This window comes from Spinacia oleracea, chromosome 6, assembly GCF_020520425.1.
Source record: "Spinacia oleracea cultivar Varoflay chromosome 6, BTI_SOV_V1, whole genome shotgun sequence".
Lineage (NCBI taxonomy): Eukaryota > Viridiplantae > Streptophyta > Magnoliopsida > Caryophyllales > Amaranthaceae > Spinacia > Spinacia oleracea.
Genome location: NC_079492.1, coordinates 134,842,833 through 134,862,936, shown reverse-complemented (window position 1 = coordinate 134,862,936; position 20,104 = coordinate 134,842,833). Strand labels below are relative to the sequence as shown.

The window sequence follows — 20,104 nt, the reverse complement described above, 5'->3', positions numbered from 1 at the left end:
TTTTCTTATTTAATTTTTGTTTTTATCATAAGTTCATAACAACAACAAATGCTACCAATTTTGTTTTGCATCTATAAGAAACTCCAAAAAAAATTAATAAGCCTGAATGCAAAATTATAAAATAACATCTATAAGCAACTCCAAAAAAATTAATAAGCCTGAATGCAAAATTACAAAATAATATAAACTAAGCTGATTACAAAATAACATTTGATTCCTTTGAATCCAAGTATAGATAGCCAGGGCCCAGGGACATATCTTAACCCTTCACGTAAAAAACATGGACCCATTTGATCCATAACAAGGGCCCAAAAAGTGTTTTGAAATTAAGCCCACTAGCTATTTTACGCTTGCACATTATCACATGATGATGAATTTAAAAAACAACATGAAAGAACAAACAGTACAACAAGAATGAACAAACAGTACAACAAGAAAGAACAAACAGTACAATAAGAATGAACAAACAGTACAATAAAAAAAGAACAAACAGTCAACAAGAATGAACAAACAATATGAGCGCGTCGTTTTTGGGGGATACAGCCAGAGCTGGCTGTACCCGGGTACAGCAGTTGGCGATTAATCGCATGCTTCATAACTTTCTTTAAACAAATAATTGGAATACTAAGAATTTAAGAGTACTAACAACCTTGACAATTGACTTGAGTCAAGTGATAATTGAAAGAATTAATGACTACGATATTGACAATGTGCAAGGGGCAAAATATTATTAACTTGACCCGAGTAGTATATGTCACCTCAAGTTAAGTGATAAAATTCACATTTCCATTTGATGAGTTGCTGCCACCTGATATATTTGATGAAATGCAGGGACAACAGCTGATAGACGTCTGGTTCCTTTATATGGTTCCTGATAAAGGAACCCCCAAGTATTTAAAAGGAAAAGGCACAAATCCATTTGGACAATATTCTGAATATCACAAGCTATCTCCGAAGAAACATATCCCAAATAAATGTTGCTCTTGTCTAAATTTGCCTCAAGACCAAAGGCCTTAGAGAATTTCATAAACGAAAATGATAAAGGTCGCAATATGTGATCTTTAAGTCGTGTCACAATGATGACATGTTTATGTGTCATGGTTTAAATTGGAAACTAAAATATTTAAATTATATAACCTATTATACATGTTTCAGAAAAAGGTAGGAAAATCTTAATATTCTAATTTGTTTCCTTCTTTATATCGACTACCTTATTTACATATTTTCATAGTAAAAATATTGCATTGATAGTAAAAATATTATGATGCCGCATAGCCTACATGGCTCCTATATGTACCAATTAAACTCCGACACGTAAGATTGCGACAACTAAATGTTGTTGCAACTTACGACCTTTATCATCACCCTTTTCATAAAAGATTGAAACATAAGCTCCATTGAAATACGATGAGCTCTTGCAAATAAAAGCAATCATCCGCAAACACATTGAAAGGTACCTAATCCTAGAAATGCGATAAAAGAGCCTTGTTTATACAAATGTTCAAAACTAAGGCTCTGTTTGATTACATTACTAAGTTACATTGGTAGCTTCCTAATATACAACGTAACTAGATCCCTTTCATTAACCCAAACTTGCTATTTTAATGATCAATAATCATGTATTACAATTCAATATTCTGCACATACAAAAAAGTGTAATAAGTGAAAAAGATCGGCAGAAACCAATCCAAAACCTTATTAGAGCACCGCAACCTAGACATGTCATAAGGGTCAAATTAGTGTTGACTGTAAAAATTTACACAATGTTAATATACCATAAGGGTCGAATATATATTTGTTGTTGACATACGTCATGTATTTGACCCTTAAAGCCATACACTCTTACCACATTTTGAGTTCACCCCAAAGAAACACAATTTAATTCAATCCTTTATCTCTAGATAATATCCAATTCATCAAGAAGCAAGAAAGAAGGGTCGATCAATCAAGTATTGAGCTTGCTTGTAGCTCATGACTCTTTTAGTCAATGTCCTCAACCATGTCGCGGTCCCACAAACATTAAAACTCAACAGCTCAACTCATAGAAATAGAAAAAACACAAAAGAAGGAAAGGAAGATATGGTGTGCTAATTGCCACAAAATGTGGATGTGTGTGGCAAATACACTACTTGTCATTACAACCTCATAATACTGTCTTATCTCATCTTGTTAATGTTACACCTTACTATCAGACAAACTTTACATTTTGTTTTCTCTAAAACACACTTGTTCACGACTTACGAGGCATTCAGACACTTTGGATATTGGTACCTAGCATTCATTCCCCACTTACCCTGGGAAATTAGCAAACGCAGCCCCTTCAATCCTTGCTTCTGTGCGACGGCGCCACCGCGCTAGCAGCCGCCACTTTTTTGGTCCCTGCTTACCACGGGCGGCGGCAGGTAGCAGGTACCAGGTAGCAGGAAGTAACTAGTTGCTTTTGACTCTTCGTCCTCCCTCAAAGGTTAAGTCCGTTTTCTTTTTAAAATTAAGTTTAATACATTGATTAATATTCGTTCTATATCTTTTATTGCAATCAGCGTTAGAATAAGGGTTATTTGATTTTGAATTTGAATTTGAATTTGAATTTGCATGTTAACTGACTGACTTTTCACTTTATACTTTAATTTGCTTTTGAATTTATTCGTTTTTTTTTTTTTTGTCGAAAATGCTTCGGAATACTTCATGTTGATGAGTAAATAGGGATGGGGGTAGGCTTTGTAGACAATTTTTTGGTCAAAGGACATTTAAATAGAGAGGGAGGGAATAGGCTTTGGTAAACAATTTTTTGATTGAAGGTTGGATTGGAGCAATGCCCATATATGCAACAATTTTTAATTTGTATGGCCTACATAGGAGATGGTCATAAATTGCAGGAATTTTATGTAATTTTATGATCTATTTTCATTACCATGTATGGAACTCCAACCTTAACCATTTGTTCTTGACTTCTTGTTCATAGATAATACATCAAAAGCAAGTTACTAATGATTTTATGGCGTAGTGGTTAAGACGGATGACTTGTGTACTACGATAGATCACATGTTCAAATCCCCTCTCATGTTTGTAATTTATATTGCTTTTGTGGTTTATTTGCACAAAAAACATTGAAAACACATTTCGAAACCCCTCCCCCAATTTGTAATTTGTATTCCCCTACGTTCAAGTACATTTTGTTAATGTTTCACAAATTTAACTGCATAAAAAGAATTGTAGTTAGATTGTTTTGTTTATATTGGTGAAGAACTCAGAATTATTCGATACATATAGGGTTTAACAGAATTGCTATGATTGAGCTGACAAAACGAAGAACAAGTGTATAATTTTGTTTAGAATATCGTGTGCAGAGCCGTATTCATCTGTTTCATATCAGTTTTTTTACTTAAATTATGCTTATTGGAGTTTGTATTACTAATTGATATTAATTTTATCTCGTATTTGTACTCCTCGTTTCCATATTCCTGGAATCGCCACTGTCTAAATCTTTGTTTATTGTTTCAATTTCCTTTTGCAGATTTGGCATTTGAGGCCTATTGTTGAAGTTACACATGGGTTGATGAATTAGCTTTCAGTTATGGGACTAAGGGAAGATGGATGATGGGTTTTACAGTAACTGGCTCTTTGCTTTACCAGTTGATTGGAAGATTATTAATTTCCTTTCAATTATATCTTCATGATAGTCAGGTTAGGCTTGTTGGTTGGTGCTTCGATCGCAGCCTATACCGTTAGGCAGATTAATGTCAAAGGTCCAAAGCCATCAAAGTCCTCAGTTAAACATACAGGTACTTCAGTGCTTGACAGAATTCTTTTGGTCAATCTATCTCCTGTTAGACGAATCTCTATTTGGATTGAAGTGGCACTTTTACTGAAGATTCTGTGTAACTATGTTACTAATCATTTGCAAATTTGTAACACAGATAATGATGAAGCTGTTACTGAGCATAATCAAGAACAGCAAGAAGAGGAGATTCTTGACTTCTCAAATATCAGCAGCGATGGGAAGGTAATGGTTGCAATCTACAATAAGTAGATTCTTTAGTAAAATGTGTTTGCTGGATGAATTGCTGAGTTACGAAATTTATATTGCAGGAGCAGGAAGAGGAAAAAGAAGAGGTTAAACTAATAAGCGGGGAAATCAACAGTCCCATTGTTGATACATTTGACATTGGGGAGGATGAATTTGAAGAGCTTTTATCAGGGCAGATTGATTTTCCTGTACCAGATGCAGAGATAAGTGCTAAGGCTGATCGTCAGAGAGTTTACGATGAAGAGATGGCAAATAATGCAAGTGAACTAGAACGGTTGCGCAACCTAGTAAAGGAACTAGAGGAGAGAGAAGTAAGACTAGAAGGGGAACTGTTGGAATATTATGGTTTGAAAGAGCAAGAGTCTGACGTAATAGAGCTCAACCGGCAGCTTAAGATCAAGACTGTTGAAATTGACATGCTAAAGGTTACCATTAACTCACTTCAAGCAGAAAGGAAAAAACTTCAAGAAGAGATTGAGGTAGGAGTTTCTACTAGGAAGGATCTCGACTTAGCAAGGAAGAAAATTAAGGAGTTGCAGAGACAAATTCAGCTTGAAGCAAATCAGACAAAGGGCCAACTTTTGCTGCTTAAACAGCAAGTTACTGGTTTGCAGTCTAAGGAGGAGGAGGCTTACAAGAAGGATTCTGAAGTTGAAAAGAAAGCTAAAGCTGTTAAAAAATTGGAGGCTGATGTATCAGAACTTAGGAGAAAAAATATTGAGCTTCTGCATGAAAAGAGAGACTTGTTGATTAAATTAGATGCTGCTGAAGCCAAAGCAGGTGTACTTTCCGACATGACAGAGGTCAGTGGTTTAAAATTCTTTTGAAATTGATCAGCTCCCCAGAAAGAATGATATCTGTTTTCTGTTCAACTGTCTTTATCTACTGCATGTGTCATTGTAGAGATTATTTTGACTTAGCTTTGGGAGTTTTTGCATAAATACAAGTTATGCATTTTGCATAAATATTTGGTTTCTTCTGGTAACAATGAGTGTCTCATGCATGTAACTAACTGTGGTTTGTGGTGGTGGAGGAACGACAGTGAAGATAGTTACTGTTCTTATGTCTTTCTTATTTTGGGTTGTTGTTGTCCTTGTTCTCAAATAATTCAGGTTTGAGATGGATTCAATAGAAAGCTAATTCAAGAAGTGAACAAATTATTGTGAAATTGACAAGGATTGGTTTAGCCGTTTAGGTCAATACACTCTACTGATCCTGTTCACATAAACGAAAATGAAGTTCCTCGTGTTATATCTATTAATCACCAAAGTTTCTTATATTTACACTGATTCTCTGTTTTTGCAGACTGAAATGGTTGCAAAGGTTAGAGAGGAGGTCAACGAGTTGAAGCATGCAAATGAAGATTTGCAAAAGCAGGTTGAAGGACTTCAGATGAATCGGTTCAGTGAAGTTGAAGAGTTGGTCTACCTACGCTGGGTGAATGCATGCTTAAGACATGAACTTCGCAACCATGAGACACCTGCTGGAAAGATGTCTGCTCGTGAGCTTAGCAAGAACTTAAGTCCTAAATCCCAAGAGAAGGCAAAACAACTCTTGTTAGATTATGCAGGCTCTGAACGTGGACAAGGGGACACGGATCTTGAGAGCAATTTCTCTCAACCATCTTCCCCGGGAAGTGAGGATTTCGATAACATGTCAATTGACAGTTCGACAAGTAGATACAGTAGTCTTAGTAAGAGACCAAGCATAATCCAAAAGCTAAAGAGATGGGGTAAAAGCAAAGATGATTCAAGTACACTTTCATCACCTGCTAGATCATTCTCAGGAAGCTCACCAATGAGGGCTAGCATGAGTAAGCAAAGGGGGCCACTGGAATCCTTGATGGTAAGAAATGCAAGTGACAGTGTAGCAATAACCTCGTTTGGGAAGGCAGAACAGGACTTGGATGGATATGAAACCCCGGACCTCCCTCGCCTAAAAACACGGGTTCCTTCCAGTGATTCTCTGAATACCGTTGCAGCTTCATTTCAGCTGATGTCAAAATCGGTAGAAGGAGGCATAGATGAAAAGTATCCTGTATACAAAGACCGGCATAAATTGGCATTGGAAAGAGAAAAACAGCTCAAAGACAAGGCAGAGCAAGCAAGAGCTGAAAAATTTGGTGACAAATCAGGTTTGAAGCCTGAGTTTAAGGTGAGTAACAGATCAGTAGCTTTGCCACCAAAGCTTTCTCAGATAAAGGAGAAGGTACCGGTTCCTAGTAATACTAGTGGCCAATCTGGTGATAGTAAAATGGCTGATTCTTCAGTGGTGAGCAAAATGAAGCTTGCAGAAATCGAGAAAAGGCCTCCCAGGGTGCCACGCCCCCCACCAAAATCATCTGGAACCAACGCTTCAGGTGGAAATGTTAATGTCTCTAGTGGAATACCATCTGGAGGACCACCACCTCCACCCCGTCCTCCTGGTGCACCTCCGCCACCACCACCACCCCGTGCTCCTGGTGCACCTCCGCCTCCCCCTCCACTACCAGGTGGCCTATCAAGAGGGACCGGAAACGGCGACAAGGTTCACCGAGCTCCTGAAGTTGTTGAGTTTTATCAAAGCCTGATGAAACGTGAGGCAAAGAGAGATACAACAACTCTGATATCGACTACTTCTAATTCAGCTGATGCAAGGAGCAATATGATTGGCGAGATTGCAAACAAATCAACCTTCCTCTTAGCAGTACGTCTAATTATATTTTTATAGCTGCATGTTTTTTGTTTAATTTGAATGTCATCCCCATCGTTTCTCATTTTCTTGACTGATGAGGATTTGTTTCATTTCTGTGTGACTAGGTGAAAGCTGATGTTGAAACTCAAGGTGACTTTGTTCAATCATTAGCAACTGAAGTCCGGGCATCTTCTTTCACCGACATAGAAGACCTGGTTGCATTTGTGAACTGGCTGGATGAAGAACTTTCCTTCTTGGTATATGTCCATCTCTTCCTATAGTTTTATACACAGTACAACCTGGTATCACTACGAGTTCAAGCTCTATATAGAAATCATAAAATAATAACGCGTAGGATATTGCTGTTCTCACAGTGACTAAATGGGCATCCCTAGTAAAGAACTGTGATTCAGAGTTTCAGACAACAAGGCCTTTTGTTATGTGATAATGTGAAGGGGAAAACCGAATCATCTGCGGATATGTTGCTTGTGATCTTTAAGCATGATTCCAGTTTCACCCGACTTCACTTAGTCCTTAACTCCCTATGTCTGAAGTCCATTAAGCATTCGGTGTTTAATTATACAAAATTAAAAGTATTTGCCAGATTCCTTAATGTTTTGTAAGTCTCATTTTTACTTTATGTTGGGTTAAGGTTGATGAAAGGGCAGTTCTCAAGCACTTTGACTGGCCTGAGGGTAAAGCGGATGCATTAAGAGAGGCTGCATTTGAATATCAAGATCTGGCAAAGTTGGAGAAACGAGTCTCATCTTATGAAGATGATCCAACCATTCCTTGTGACAAAGCTCTCAAGAAAATGTACTCATTGCTTGAAAAGTAAGTATTAGCACAATTATCCTTCTCTGGTGAAATCGCGTATTAAGAAAGTCAAAAATGTTACCAAGTTAATTTAGAAGTACTGTCAATCGACTCAATCCTATATTTTTGAGTTGAGTTTTGCACTTTTCCATATTATCCTTGTACCTCGGAGGACCTCATTTATCAAATTTTCTTCATCCAGGGTTGAACAAAGCGTGTATGCATTGTTGCGCACGCGTGACATGGCTATTTCAAGATATAAGGAGTTCGGAATTCCAGTGAATTGGTTGATGGACTCGGGAATTGTTGGCAAGGTAACATCTTTAAGGCTAAAACAGAACTTTCACATCAGATATTGTTATTGCTATAATGAGGCAAAATATTTGATGGTTTTATTTCCTAGTTTTCAAGTCTGATTATAAAGAATCCTACATGATTCGGATCCCTATTAATAAATATTCTGCATTCAGATAAAGTTATCATCGGTACAATTAGCTAAGATGTACATGAAGCGGGTGGCAACAGAGCTTGATATACTCAGCGGTCCAGAAAAGGAACCAAACAGAGAATTCATTCTCTTACAAGGCATTCGATTTGCATTCCGGGTACATCAGGTATGTTTCAATTCTCCATTAAACATAGATAGAGGCTGATATGGGTTAACATTTTGCTGGTAGTATTATAGCTGCTGAGTATCAATGAGATTGTTCCAGCTGAATATCCCATTATAATATGAGTATTTCTCAAGAAATGTCCTCCTGCCAATTTTATTTTATTTGATTTTGTATTTGTTTGTTGTAGTTTGCCGGGGGTTTTGATGCAGAAAGCATGAAAGCATTTGAAGATTTGAGAAATCGCGCTAACACACAATCAAGTGAAGATAGTAAGCTGGAAATATGATAGTGGTATTCTATTGTTTCACTTAAAAACACTATATTTGTAATTTTGTATACAGTTATCTTGTACATCTTATCATTACTTGTAAACTTCAGGCATATATTAGCAATTTTATACAAGTTTCTTTGAGGTTAAAAAGGAAAAAAAATTACTTGCACAAGCAAGAGGTTCATTCATATTTCAGTGGCATTCTCAAAATCTTGATTCTTATCCTGCTTCTGCTCCTCATTTTCCCTGGTTTGAATGAAGAGCTGCTTAGCCTGCTTTTGAAGGCTAATTGAACCTTTATGTTATGGATCAATATGTGTACAGAAAACAGTCCTACTTTATTAATAACATTCCCTTTTTCTTTTTTTTTTCAAAACATGAACCACGTAATAGCTTAGTGGTATTGTGGTAAAGATTTTATTCTCTTTTCTTAGAAACATATTTTAACTTTTTTTTTTTTGGGTGCTACTACGAGGAGTTCCCACCGCCTTAGGCGAGTGGACTAATCTCTCGTAGGAGTTTGCATGGGTACTTCGATGGGCAACATCCCTCCCATTTGAGATTTTTTCCATACTCAAGGCTCGAACCTGAAACCTTAGTTAAGGAGCAAGAGACCCTTAACCACTCATGTCAACCTCAATTGGTCACATATTTTAATATATAGTATAGATAAATACTTCATCCGTTTGAACAAGACTTTTGCGCAATTCACGTACTATGTTTAACTTCGATTTTTAACTAATATATCAAAAACAAATGTTATAATGTAAAACATTGTTGGGTTATTCTGAATATATATGTTCAAAATATCAAGTTGAGTCTAGAGTTGTGCTGACATGACATATGATTCATCTAGTATTAAGATAAGACAAATAAATTTGTACCATTGAAGTGGGTGAATATTGACAAGTCTTAAATTGAGTTTGAAAAACTTAGACTCAACTTAAGACTCAATGTATGAGTTTAATAAAATAATATATTACATAAATTTGAGGGGTGAAGACTGGAGAGTTCAATTTGATTGAATCTTAAAGAGTCTTGGCATTAATATAATTATTTAATAGTAGTAGAATGATGACATGACATTTGAGAAAAGTCTTAAAACAAAAGCTCCTTGATCTTGATGTTAGTTTATCTTAAACATATTTATAACTTATTTACTCCGTATGTAAAACCAATCAGAACAATTCGAACAAAAAAGGCCTAATCCAACCAACCAAGTCCCTCTAATCATCGCATTAAAAAATCAAATGAGACAATATCTTAACAATTAACATTAAAAATGTATCGCATATTTTAAATCACTCTCCCCTTTTAAAATTTGAACTCTTAAACCCATCACTGAAAAAAAATGTGCGAATTTTTTCAAATCAAACAAATAATTGGACCACTAAACAACCCAACATGAACTTATTGCTTTGGTAGAAAATTAGGGCTTCATTAAGTTTAATATTAGTAAAGGGATGAGAAAGGAAGGGAAGAGAAAGGAAATGATAGGAATCCAATGTTTGGTACAACATTAGTAAAGGAAGGGAAAAGAAGAGAAGGGAAAACGTGGGTTTAGGATTTAATATTTTGTTTGACAGATTTTAATTTTCCTCTTTCCTCCAAGTTCCTCCAATTTTGGGAGGAAATAAAAGTGAAACTTTTATAAAGGGAGTTTTCCTTCCAATTCCCTCAATTTCTTAACGCTTCCCATATAATTTTCACAAACTTTTCAGAAATACCGATCTATGATAATATATTGTGTAACTGTCCAAAGAGGAAGGTTATCCGCGTATGTTCTGTTCTTTTAGTTAACCTTATTGATGTTATTAGTTTTCTTTACTGTAGTTATAAGTTACTTTACTTTCAAGACTATTAACTCAAATGGTAGAGAAATGTACAATTTTGTACATGGTGTGGGTTCAAGCCCCACATAGTCTACTACCAATATTACACTTGTGTATTGGTGTATTCTCATCGTTGATGTTGTATTGGTCATAGTTATAACTTGTAACAAACATATCACTCTTGATCAAGGTCACTTTATTATTTATTGTTAGGGTCACATTTATCCTCGAGTAAGGTAATTTTAGTCCTTGAATTTTATCTCTGGTTTAGGTCACTTTTTACCTTGATTGAGTTCTAATTTTCATTTTTTATGCATTAGGTTAGATGTACATTCTTTCATTTCTTTCTTTTCCTTCTAAAGTTCCAATTTCTCCCAACCAAATAGAGCCAAAATTAATAATGGCAGGATTATTATTTACTCTTTTTTTTAAGGTAAAAATTAGTTCATTAATAAAATAGTCATACGACATCTACAATAGAAATCAAAACAAACACATACAAACAATTTGGATAAAACGAAATTCTAATCCGGCAAAACCACGATCGTTGCAGCTTATGATGAATACCCTCTTTCACATCGCTGTTTGATGCAGCTTTCAACGAGGGGGTCTTTCGATCTGTTGTAGAGTTTGTATTGAATTAAATTGATTCAATTGATTGTAGACGTAGGAATGACATCTGTTGTAACACCGCACGAATCTTCTACAATAAATCAACTTTTTCTGTGAAATTAAATACACGGTTCCAAACTCGAGATAGATAAAACCCAATAAATAAATACAAATAGCCAAATAAATGAGTAAAAAAACACTCTCCAATACAGAAAAAAATAGAATTTTTAACATGAAATCAAAAGCGAATTACAGTATTATTTACTTCGTGCTTAATTACCTATAAAAACTTTCCCTCAATTTTTTTTTGGAAAATTTGTAATTATTAATCCAACCTTTGCCCGGTTTTCTTTAATTAAGCCTACCTATGCGATATTTCTAAATAATCCAACCTTTATGACCCAACTACTATTATTAAGCCTGGATTGACCGGTTACCTGCTACAAAGTCAAGGAAAATTTCTAATTATTAATCCATCCTTTGCCCGATTTTCTTTAATTAAGCCTACCTATGCGATATTTCTAAATAATCCAACCTTTATGACCCAACTACTATTATTAAGCCTAGATGACCGGTTACCTGCTACAAAGTCAACGTTAAAAACGTTGACAACCTAAAGTTGGTTTCCCTCCTAAAATATTGGACACGTCATCATCACTTGCCACCTAAACAAGGATTTCATTTTTTTTCTTCAAAAAACCCTTAACCCTTTTCTTCTCTGTACCGTGTTTCAATTCCTCTCTCCTCCATTACTGCTGCTTCAACCACAATTGTACTGATTCATGACATCATCAGCGATTTTCTTGTGGAAATAGGTGACTTTCCACGCGCATTCAAATTTCGTCACCAAAATCGTACAATTGAAGGTGAACTTACGAACCTTAGCGTTTTTATTCCTTTTTTGGTAAATTTTGAATTTTGGGCTTCCTTGATGGTCAGTTCGTAAAAACCCGAGCTGTTGCAATAATATAGTTTTTTTTTATGTTGTGGGATGTTGGTTATTGTGGTCTTGTCGAAAATTTAGAAAGAAAAAAAAACCTTGAATTTGAAGAAGATCCAGATCCAACAGGCAATTGCTTTACCCCAACCTTAACAATTGCTGATTATTTTTGATGAACTTAGAATGGAGAGGTATGACCGTATGAGGGATCGACAATGGTGGAGAAGAAGTAGAAGAGAAATAATGGAGAGGAGTGCAGAGATGAAGCAGAAAATCGCAGAGGAGAAAGGAACGAAAATTAAAATAGCAATTAAAGAAAATAAGGGAAAAAAATAAAAAAATTATAATTGTTATATGCCACGTAAGGGTGAATACCGCCTATAGCAGGTTAGTAACTTGTTAGGCTTAATAATAGTAGTTGGGTCATAAAGGTTGGATTATTTAGAAATATCGCATATGTGGGCTTAATTAAAGAAAATCGGGCAAAGATTGAATTAATAATTACAAATTTTCCTTTTTTTTTTAACCTATAAAAACATTTTCGTGGAAAAATAACCCCTTTATACTCTCTCTCTGAACTCAGTCTTTTTCCCCCTTTTTGGCCAGGTTGTCTCTCCATTTTCTCTCTCGTCTTCCTTCAAATCCCAGGAGAGAAACAAAACCCAGGTCAACAAATTGCAGATACAGCTCTTCAAATTTTGTATTTTCTCGAAATTCCAAAAAGGGGGAATTCATAGATCGACCCACTTCATTTTTGGGTTCAACTTTGCTGAGGAAGAAAGGGTTTAATCAATTTTCAACAATGAACAATTTACTTTCGGTAATTTCAATTTATTATCTTCTCCATTTTTTGTAATTACCCTTTTGAATCCAATGTGGGATGCAAAAAGTTGTGATTTTTGTTGATCTGGGGTTTGGATTGTTTTTTGTTTTTTGTTTTTCTTATTTGAGCATGTTGTTCTATGGAAAAATCGTTATCTGGTTAATTGGTTTAATATATGCTATAATTCTGCATTCTATGAAGTTCTTTGAATTTTATTTTATTTTAATTTTCAGCATTGGTTCATCTTATTTGTGTATCTTTAAGTTTTTGTTTTTGTGTTTGCGTATTCGTTTCGGGTAGTGATTTACTTGGTGGTGTTCTATTGGCGATTTTAGATGAAGTCATGATTTAATGTTTAAGGAGATGAGATTTTGCAAACTTGATTGTCTCTTGAACATCAAATTTCTTAACATTATCTCATTCGTAAAGTTAAGTTATTTGGAGCTGTTATTATTGATTTATGCTTTTGTTTTTCTGATGGTATCAGCTTGTTATTCATATAATTCATGTTGTCTGCTCCATGGTCAACAATTCAACATTCTTAATGTGATCGAATACTAGTGTGTTTGGTATTTCCGGTATCTTGAAGCTGCGTTGGAGTATGGAACTAGTTTAGAAATTTGCAATTGCAGATGCCTGTTGTATGCATTTCAGATTATGGACCTCAAACTAAGAATGTAGGGCAGCTTCAGTATCACTATCAATTTTCAATTTTTGGTTTTACGACTTCAAAAGTGTTTTTGTTTATTACTATCTACTATTTCTCATACATTCTCTAGTCATATTAATTGTTAATACTCACACCAGAAAACCAGTAACTACGTTCTAAAGCTTATTAATAGAGCCCAGGTTAGATGGATTTTAGATCGAGGTGCCCAAATGTAGTTTCGTGGTTGCAGAAGCAGTTACTGTATTTAACATGGTGCAACCGCCGTCTGTGTGCCTTTTAGTCTCCAACTAAAGTCAAATACACAACGTTATTTAACTAAGATTAAGAGTCCCTTATCTTAATCAGTTCAGCCGTAGTACAGCCAAAGGGGAAATATTATTTTCTATCTGTACCAGGCAGAGTGGGATTAGCTTGGTTAGTCAGTTCAATTTAGAAATTTACTTTGTGACCTTTATTTAGGATTGGTGAAGTGGCTATTTTGTTTGACTTGACTCCGGTTAATGCTCTAGGATGGGATTTGGGAAGGTTGAATGGATCAGAATATCAGATAATTAAGTTAAGCTAATTATTTCCCATCATTGTCCGGGGTTCAAGAAATTCAAGCTGCACTTCAATTTGTTAAGCTCTAGTTATTACCAAACAAATCCAGCGTCTTGCCAGATTCAGCCTGAAACTGAAATTCTTTGGCGCGAAATAATAGCATCTTTGTCTTCAAGAGACCTAATAAAGCTCCTGCATCAGTTCTTTGTCATTTGTCAAATAACTCATTTTGCAGATTTTCTTTCTTGTAGCTCCAGACTTAGGCACAATATTATCCTCGCTTATTAAGGTTTCTTTTGAGCTGAGCTAGAGGTCTTTCGTTCTCATCCCTTATTGCTCATAGTGCTACATGATTCAATTTCCTTTTCACGAGTGCTTGTGGTGATCATTCATTAGCAAGATTTTATTTTAGCATGTCCTCAGATCATTTGCCTGCTTATCTATTGTTCTTTGGACACGAAGTTTGTCTTAAATTCTTTGATTTTGCAAGGAACTTTTTACAGTGGACACGGTCTTGAGTTATGTGTTTATTTGTTGTTTTAGAGTAGAGAAGGATTCATTAACTCAAACTCTAGAAGTTGATTGCCTACAGTTGGGATTTTTATGTTTATCTCTTCCGTGTATATTGACGCGTGTGTAAATTATTGCCTTTCAAATTCTTTCCTGTTTTCATTGTCATAATTATACCGTACAGGATTCGTTTGAGATTCCCCGTGGGGAATCATCTCGAAGAGGTGATCTTGAGATGGGGGAAAATCTCCAAAATTCAGGAGAATTGGGTTTGCAAACTTTCTCAAAGAAGGTACATATTTTTTATAAATACATATTCAGTTCCTTGCATATTTCTAATTTTTCCTATAAGAACCACGATGCAGGTTGTATTTTTGTTATAGATCAGAAATACACTATTTTTCTTCATCAATCTAATATTTGAACGCCTGAAACACTTTCTTTTCTTCTAGGTTCAAGAGATAGACAAACAATATGAGAAGATCAATGAGCTTCTAAGAAAACTTCAGGTAAGCATACAACATTTTAGCTTTTCAACACTGCATGGCAATATTTCAGTAGGTCACTTTTTTTTTTTGAAAGGAATAGCAATTTTTTATGCATTTCTTCTAATTGGTGTATTAAACTTGCTGCAGAACGCTCATGAAGAGTCAAAAGCTGTGACAAAGGCTTCTGCTATGAAAGGTAAACTCTCATCTAGTTCCCTGTGCTTGTATAGAATGTTTTAATTTCTTATCCTGTTGTGGTTCTATCAAGTCCTACTGATTGGCTACAAGTGATTGTTCACTCCTTTTAAGTTTAGTTAAGGAAGAAAACTAAATAGCTGCTATCCAAATATGTGCTATGAAGTTAGGGTTCTGGTTAGATACTCAGTATCCTGTAATTCTCTTTCAGTTCTTGTATTTATGGCTCAGAATTTCTGCATGAACCCAACTCTGAAATGAATAATGTTTGGTTTCCATGTTTAGATACTAAATGCAGACTTGCAGACATTTTAGGAAAATAGAAGTTTGGTGTTCTAAACCCCTACAGGGAGGGACGAATTCTTTCTTTGGGGTTTGTACATTAAGGCTCTGATGGTGTGTGTTTGATTTATCTATAGAAAGACTTAGGTCTTTTTGTTTCTTCGATTTTTGTCAACTGTGGGTCCTCTTGCTTAGTTTTTTTCTCTTCTACAAACTAAATTTTCTTTCATTACAAGAAATAACAACTTAACGTTATGTAACTAACATTGAGAAAAAAGACAAACTTTTTTGGATGGAATATGTACCTATACTTGAGAACCAAACTTTAAGTTATCCTCCATTCTAGGTTGGGAACATAAGATAATTATGCTTTTTTTTAATGTGCTTTCAAAAATTATTTGTACACGCAATCTGAATTTTCTGTAATTCCTTCTTTGAAGCTATCAAGAAGCGCATGGAGAAAGACGTGGATGAAGTTCAAAAGATTGCTCGGCTTATTAAAACGAAAATAGAAGACCTTGATAGAGATGTAAGATTAGTTTATTTGGTTGACTTCATGTCTTTGATCTTCCTAGCTAACCTTGACCTTCTTCTTCCAGAACTTTTCAAGCCTGCAGAAGCCTGGATGTGGAAAAGGAACAGCCATTGAGCGCACCAGGACAACACAGACAGTGTAAGTCATGTGTCAAAGCAATGCATGTTGTTTCAATGGATGAAATGGTTTATTTGTGATTTTGCGTGGCCTCTTCCTCTCCCCTATAACTCTGTTTCTCACCTCAAAGTTCTATCAAAGTTGAATGGTTTGCATAATTGCATGCTAGTGATTTTACTTCATTAGAAATAAGAGTAGCTACTTGGGATTATAAGTAAAAAGTTTGTAATATGGTTTAAATTCCCAGCTTGTAGCTTTGTAGTACAGGTTAGACTAAGCCCTTGACTAGCCCCTTAAAACAGAAATGTCTGATCCTAGGAAGTGACCCTGCGGTTTATATATGTCTTAAGTGGTGCTAGGGGTCTGGTGCAATAAAAATAATAAAATCTTGGGACTTTGAATATTTTAGAGATGCATAGGTTGTGCCTTCCTTTTCAATGTTTACTTCTTACATGTGTGTTTAAACCAAGTCTTTCATTGCACTAAAGCAGTTTTCAACGCCCATGAAATATAATACAGAGTAGCATTTTGATTTTAGCAATAAAATCTGTTTTTCTCAATTCTAATGCTTGTTATAATTTATTTATTTTATCTTTTTTGTGACAAATGCTTGTTATCCTTTCTGCAGTGCATTAAAAAAGAAATTGAGAGATAAGATGGCGGAATTTCAGGTAATGTCAACTATTTTCAGACGAGAGCCTATTTTTATTTGTGTAATGCCCTGCTTACTTAAATTCTCTGCAGACATTACGTGAAAATATTCATCAAGAGTACCGGGAAGTTGTTGAGCGTCGTGTTTATACAGGTTCACTCTCTGGCTTACTGATAAGGAATGTGTTTTTTTTTGGGATTTTTTATATTTTTATGCTTGAAGCTTGATGATGATGATCTGGTGTTGTGTTTTTTGTGTTCAATGATTCACAGTAACGGGTCAAAGAGCTGATGAAGAGGTAAATGGTTACTTTCTTATGTTGAAAAACTCAGTATGACCCACAAGGCTGCAAGTTTGTTTTGCTTACTTGTGCAACGCTCATGTTTGTTTGCAGACGATTGATCAATTAATTGAGACTGGTGATAGTGAACAAATCTTTCAGAAAGCAATACAAGAGCAAGGTCGTGGTCAGGTGTGTCATATATCCCTGTTTTCCACTTTCTCCCTTCTCAATATCTCATACTGTCTTCCCAATGGGGTGAAAATCTAGGTGGAGTAGTAAGACAATAGAATCACCCTCAAGTCTTTGGCAGAAAATTATTTTCTGCAAAATACCCAGTGTAGTGGTGCAGAATTTTGTAAGGCTGCCAATTTGATCAAAGCAGTATTGTTTGTGCTATGTTGCCTATATATTTAAGGATCTTTTACCTGCTTATTTTATGAACTTTGTTCATGTCTGGAAAAAAATAAGTTTCTGAAAATCATTTTATACTTGTACGACTTGAGATATTGGGACGGATAACTGTCAGAATGACTTTGGTACGCAGCAATAAGAATTGGTTTGGAAAACCCCTTTTTTGTCAATCTGTTACTTGTTTATATGCATGATCAAGCTCATTTTGAATTATTGACTTTGATTTAATTTGTTCGTTCGAGTGTGTTGTAAACTTGTAGTGTATGCTATATTGCTAGGCCCATCGTATTCGTAGCTGTATTTGACATTAGCTACCCGTTACTGTAATTATCTTTATCAATTATCTTGTATAAGCTCATTTTGGTCAGTTCGTGGGGCTTAATTAGTGGAAGAGGCCCTGTTTTGCATGCCAAGGCCCACCTTGGTTAGTTAAACAACTAATAGTTCATACCAACTGACATAAGCTTCATGGGTGGGATTTGGTTCGCTAAACGAGAAGCCTGATATACATTGCTTGTTGGTTATCTGAAGCATATGTTATACAACATATCCGAACAGAAAACATCAACTTTAACTTATACTCCCCCTGTTCAGAATTAGTCACATAATCCCAATCCCATATGACAAGAACCTTATATTGTTACTTTAAAGACCTTAGTAATTGGATCATTTTCACACTCCCCTTGTTTAGTTTTAGTTCGTGTATCTTGAAAAGTTCAACCATAAACCATTTCTTAATATAAATTAGAAAATGTAACAATCATTGTACATGACTATGACTATTGTATTTTATTTCCTGGATGGAGTAACATGACTATTGGATCTTATGTTTAACAGTAATATCCTCTGTATAACTATGCTACTATGCTTGCAGATAATGGACACACTTGCAGAAATACAAGAACGCCATGATGCTGTAAGAGATGTAGAGAGAAAGCTGCTCGAGCTACAACAGGTATGTCATTTAGTTTTTAGCTTAACATTTTTGGTGAACTTCCTAGGAAACAGCATTCTCATACGGAGTGTTTGGTTGAACACTTTACATTTATACTTTCTTGAAATTGACATGAGAATTATGACAATATTCCACTTCTCCGGTTCATGTCAACCAAACGTGTCAAATGTGCTATTCCTAGGAAGTCTCTCTTCCACCTTATAAGCTTACAACTTGCAAACAAACAATCACTTGTTAGAGGTTGCAAGAAAATAGAGAAATTCCTAGGCATTGCATATTTGACAAGTTGTTTGGTTGACATAAATTGAATGAAATGGGAGAATTGGCACTTCCAAGGAAGTTTAAATTCCTATGGGAAGTGGCTTACCCACCCTCCCATTAGTGATCACAATTCCCATGTCAATTCCTAAGAAATGTTATACCCTTCTCTTTTATGTTGTTTGGTTGTACGCTTTTATAAATCCCTTTCCCCTTTTTCATTACCACTCAGCCCCAAAGTTATGTAACATGATTCCGTTCTCCCCCTTGGTTTTTGGTGTTTACCCTAAACACCTCTACAGACCCACACCTTAGCATCACCATTAGCAACACTACCACAACCCTCCTAACCGAACTCCACCATCACAACCTGCTTCACCTCATCACCACTGCATCAAGTCCAGATTCCAGTAGGAAGGCCATCCAATGACTATGTTTGCACCATAGAACATTGTCCTCTCACACATAATTATGCCCGAGCGAACCGGGTAATTGTCATTCTTTGAATTGTGCCAAACCAATTTATCCTCTGGTTTACTGGTGGCAGGTCTGGCACATAGTTGAATCTTAAGGATTTCATCAACCTCAAAGCTAATTAGGTGGACACAAAAGTCACTTTCCTTCCAACCTTGAAAATCCTTTGTCTATTCACCCCAGAGTTTCAATGGGGAAATCACTCTTATCTGAATTTCCAGATTTCCACTTATCTCTTTAAATCCGCACCTTCCTACCATTGTCGATCAACCATCTGCTCCCCTCGTCTATAACCCATTAATCATTCACCGGAGTTGTTCCAGAATCCGCTGGCTGAATTTTGTATGCATTTCATTTTGGTCATTAAATTTTAGGTCTACATTGATAAAATATAACACGTTATTTTACAAATGCTATACTTCACTGGACAATATGGCATCGCTATTGTCAACGCTGAGTAGAAGTTCTCACTTTTTGTTTCGTATATGCAGATTTTTCTAGATATGGCTGTTTTGGTCAACGCCCAGGGAGACTTGCTCGACAATATCGAGTCACAGGTAAAATGAAATGAAAGAAAGCAATTACAGTATTGCCAAGGATACAACGAGTGTAACAAATTTTGATAATTATGCAATTTGCAATACATGATGGCATTTCTTCCACTTTCCCAGGTTTCAAATGCTGTAGATCATGTCACCTCAGGAAATGTAGCATTGCAAAAGGCAAAGAGCTTGCAGAGGAACTCTCGTAAATGGATGTGCTTTGCAATAATAGCCCTTCTTATCATTGTTGCTATCATTGTTCTGGGTGTACTCAAGCCATGGAAAAGCAAGAACGGTGCTTGATCTCTACTTCCTTCCGTACATTCTCTATACATATAACATCATGTGAAATCCCGCCCCCCTCCTGAAAAACAGAAAAGTAAGATTTTGTGTATTCGTAATCGTGGTCCTTGTAACTTGATCAGCTTGGTGTGAATTAGTAGTAGTTCCAATATCTCCAAACCTAGGTTTTGCCTCTTGTTTCAGGCCTGTTTTGATCCCTATTTTCTCTTCTGAACGCCTTACCCTTGCATATTATTCTTTTTGGCGTCACCATTTTCATTTCTCTTCTCAATGCCTTGGGC

At 35.8% G+C, this 20,104-nt stretch overlaps 2 protein-coding genes across 3 annotated transcripts; both read left to right on the top strand.

The window, feature by feature from the left end:
* Nucleotides 1-1,865: 1,865 nt before the first annotated feature.
* Nucleotides 1,866-8,621, top strand: LOC110791571 (protein CHUP1, chloroplastic). Of its 2 annotated transcripts, none has more exons than XM_021996323.2 (10): nt 1,866-2,464; nt 3,515-3,782; nt 3,918-4,003; nt 4,090-4,830; nt 5,333-6,712; nt 6,826-6,957; nt 7,353-7,534; nt 7,719-7,830; nt 7,987-8,130; nt 8,318-8,621. In XM_021996323.2, the coding sequence occupies exons 2-10, from the start codon at nt 3,674-3,676 to the stop codon at nt 8,414-8,416; spliced, it is 2,985 nt and encodes a 994-aa protein (XP_021852015.1). In that variant the 5' UTR covers nt 1,866-2,464; nt 3,515-3,673; the 3' UTR covers nt 8,417-8,621. The 2 variants fall into 2 exon arrangements, with proteins under 2 accessions (XP_021852015.1, XP_056689806.1); XM_056833828.1 differs by having other exon boundaries at nt 2,148-2,464; nt 4,096-4,830.
* Nucleotides 8,622-12,346: 3,725 nt separating this feature from the next.
* On the top strand, nt 12,347-20,081 carry LOC110791569 (syntaxin-132). Its single transcript, XM_021996322.2, has 13 exons — nt 12,347-12,605; nt 14,513-14,620; nt 14,781-14,837; nt 14,964-15,012; nt 15,734-15,822; nt 15,893-15,966; nt 16,574-16,616; nt 16,690-16,750; nt 16,870-16,895; nt 16,992-17,069; nt 18,166-18,246; nt 19,470-19,535; nt 19,650-20,081. Exons 1-13 carry the CDS (start codon nt 12,588-12,590, stop codon nt 19,821-19,823), a joined length of 924 nt encoding a protein of 307 aa, XP_021852014.1. The 5' UTR covers nt 12,347-12,587; the 3' UTR covers nt 19,824-20,081.
* The last annotated feature ends 23 nt before the right edge of the window (nt 20,082-20,104 follow it).

Coding starts and splice junctions, on each gene's coding strand:
- LOC110791571 (XM_021996323.2), top strand. CDS start 3,674: ATGATAGTCAGGTTAGGCTTGTTGGTTGGTGCTTCGATCGCAGCCTAT. Junction 6,958..7,352: donor ATGAAGAACTTTCCTTCTTG/GTATATGTCCAT, acceptor TGTTGGGTTAAG/GTTGATGAAAGGGCAGTTCT. Junction 8,131..8,317: donor TTGCATTCCGGGTACATCAG/GTATGTTTCAAT, acceptor TGTTTGTTGTAG/TTTGCCGGGGGTTTTGATGC.
- LOC110791569 (XM_021996322.2), top strand. Junction 15,967..16,573: donor ACCAGGACAACACAGACAGT/GTAAGTCATGTG, acceptor TCCTTTCTGCAG/TGCATTAAAAAAGAAATTGA. Junction 18,247..19,469: donor AGCTGCTCGAGCTACAACAG/GTATGTCATTTA, acceptor TCGTATATGCAG/ATTTTTCTAGATATGGCTGT.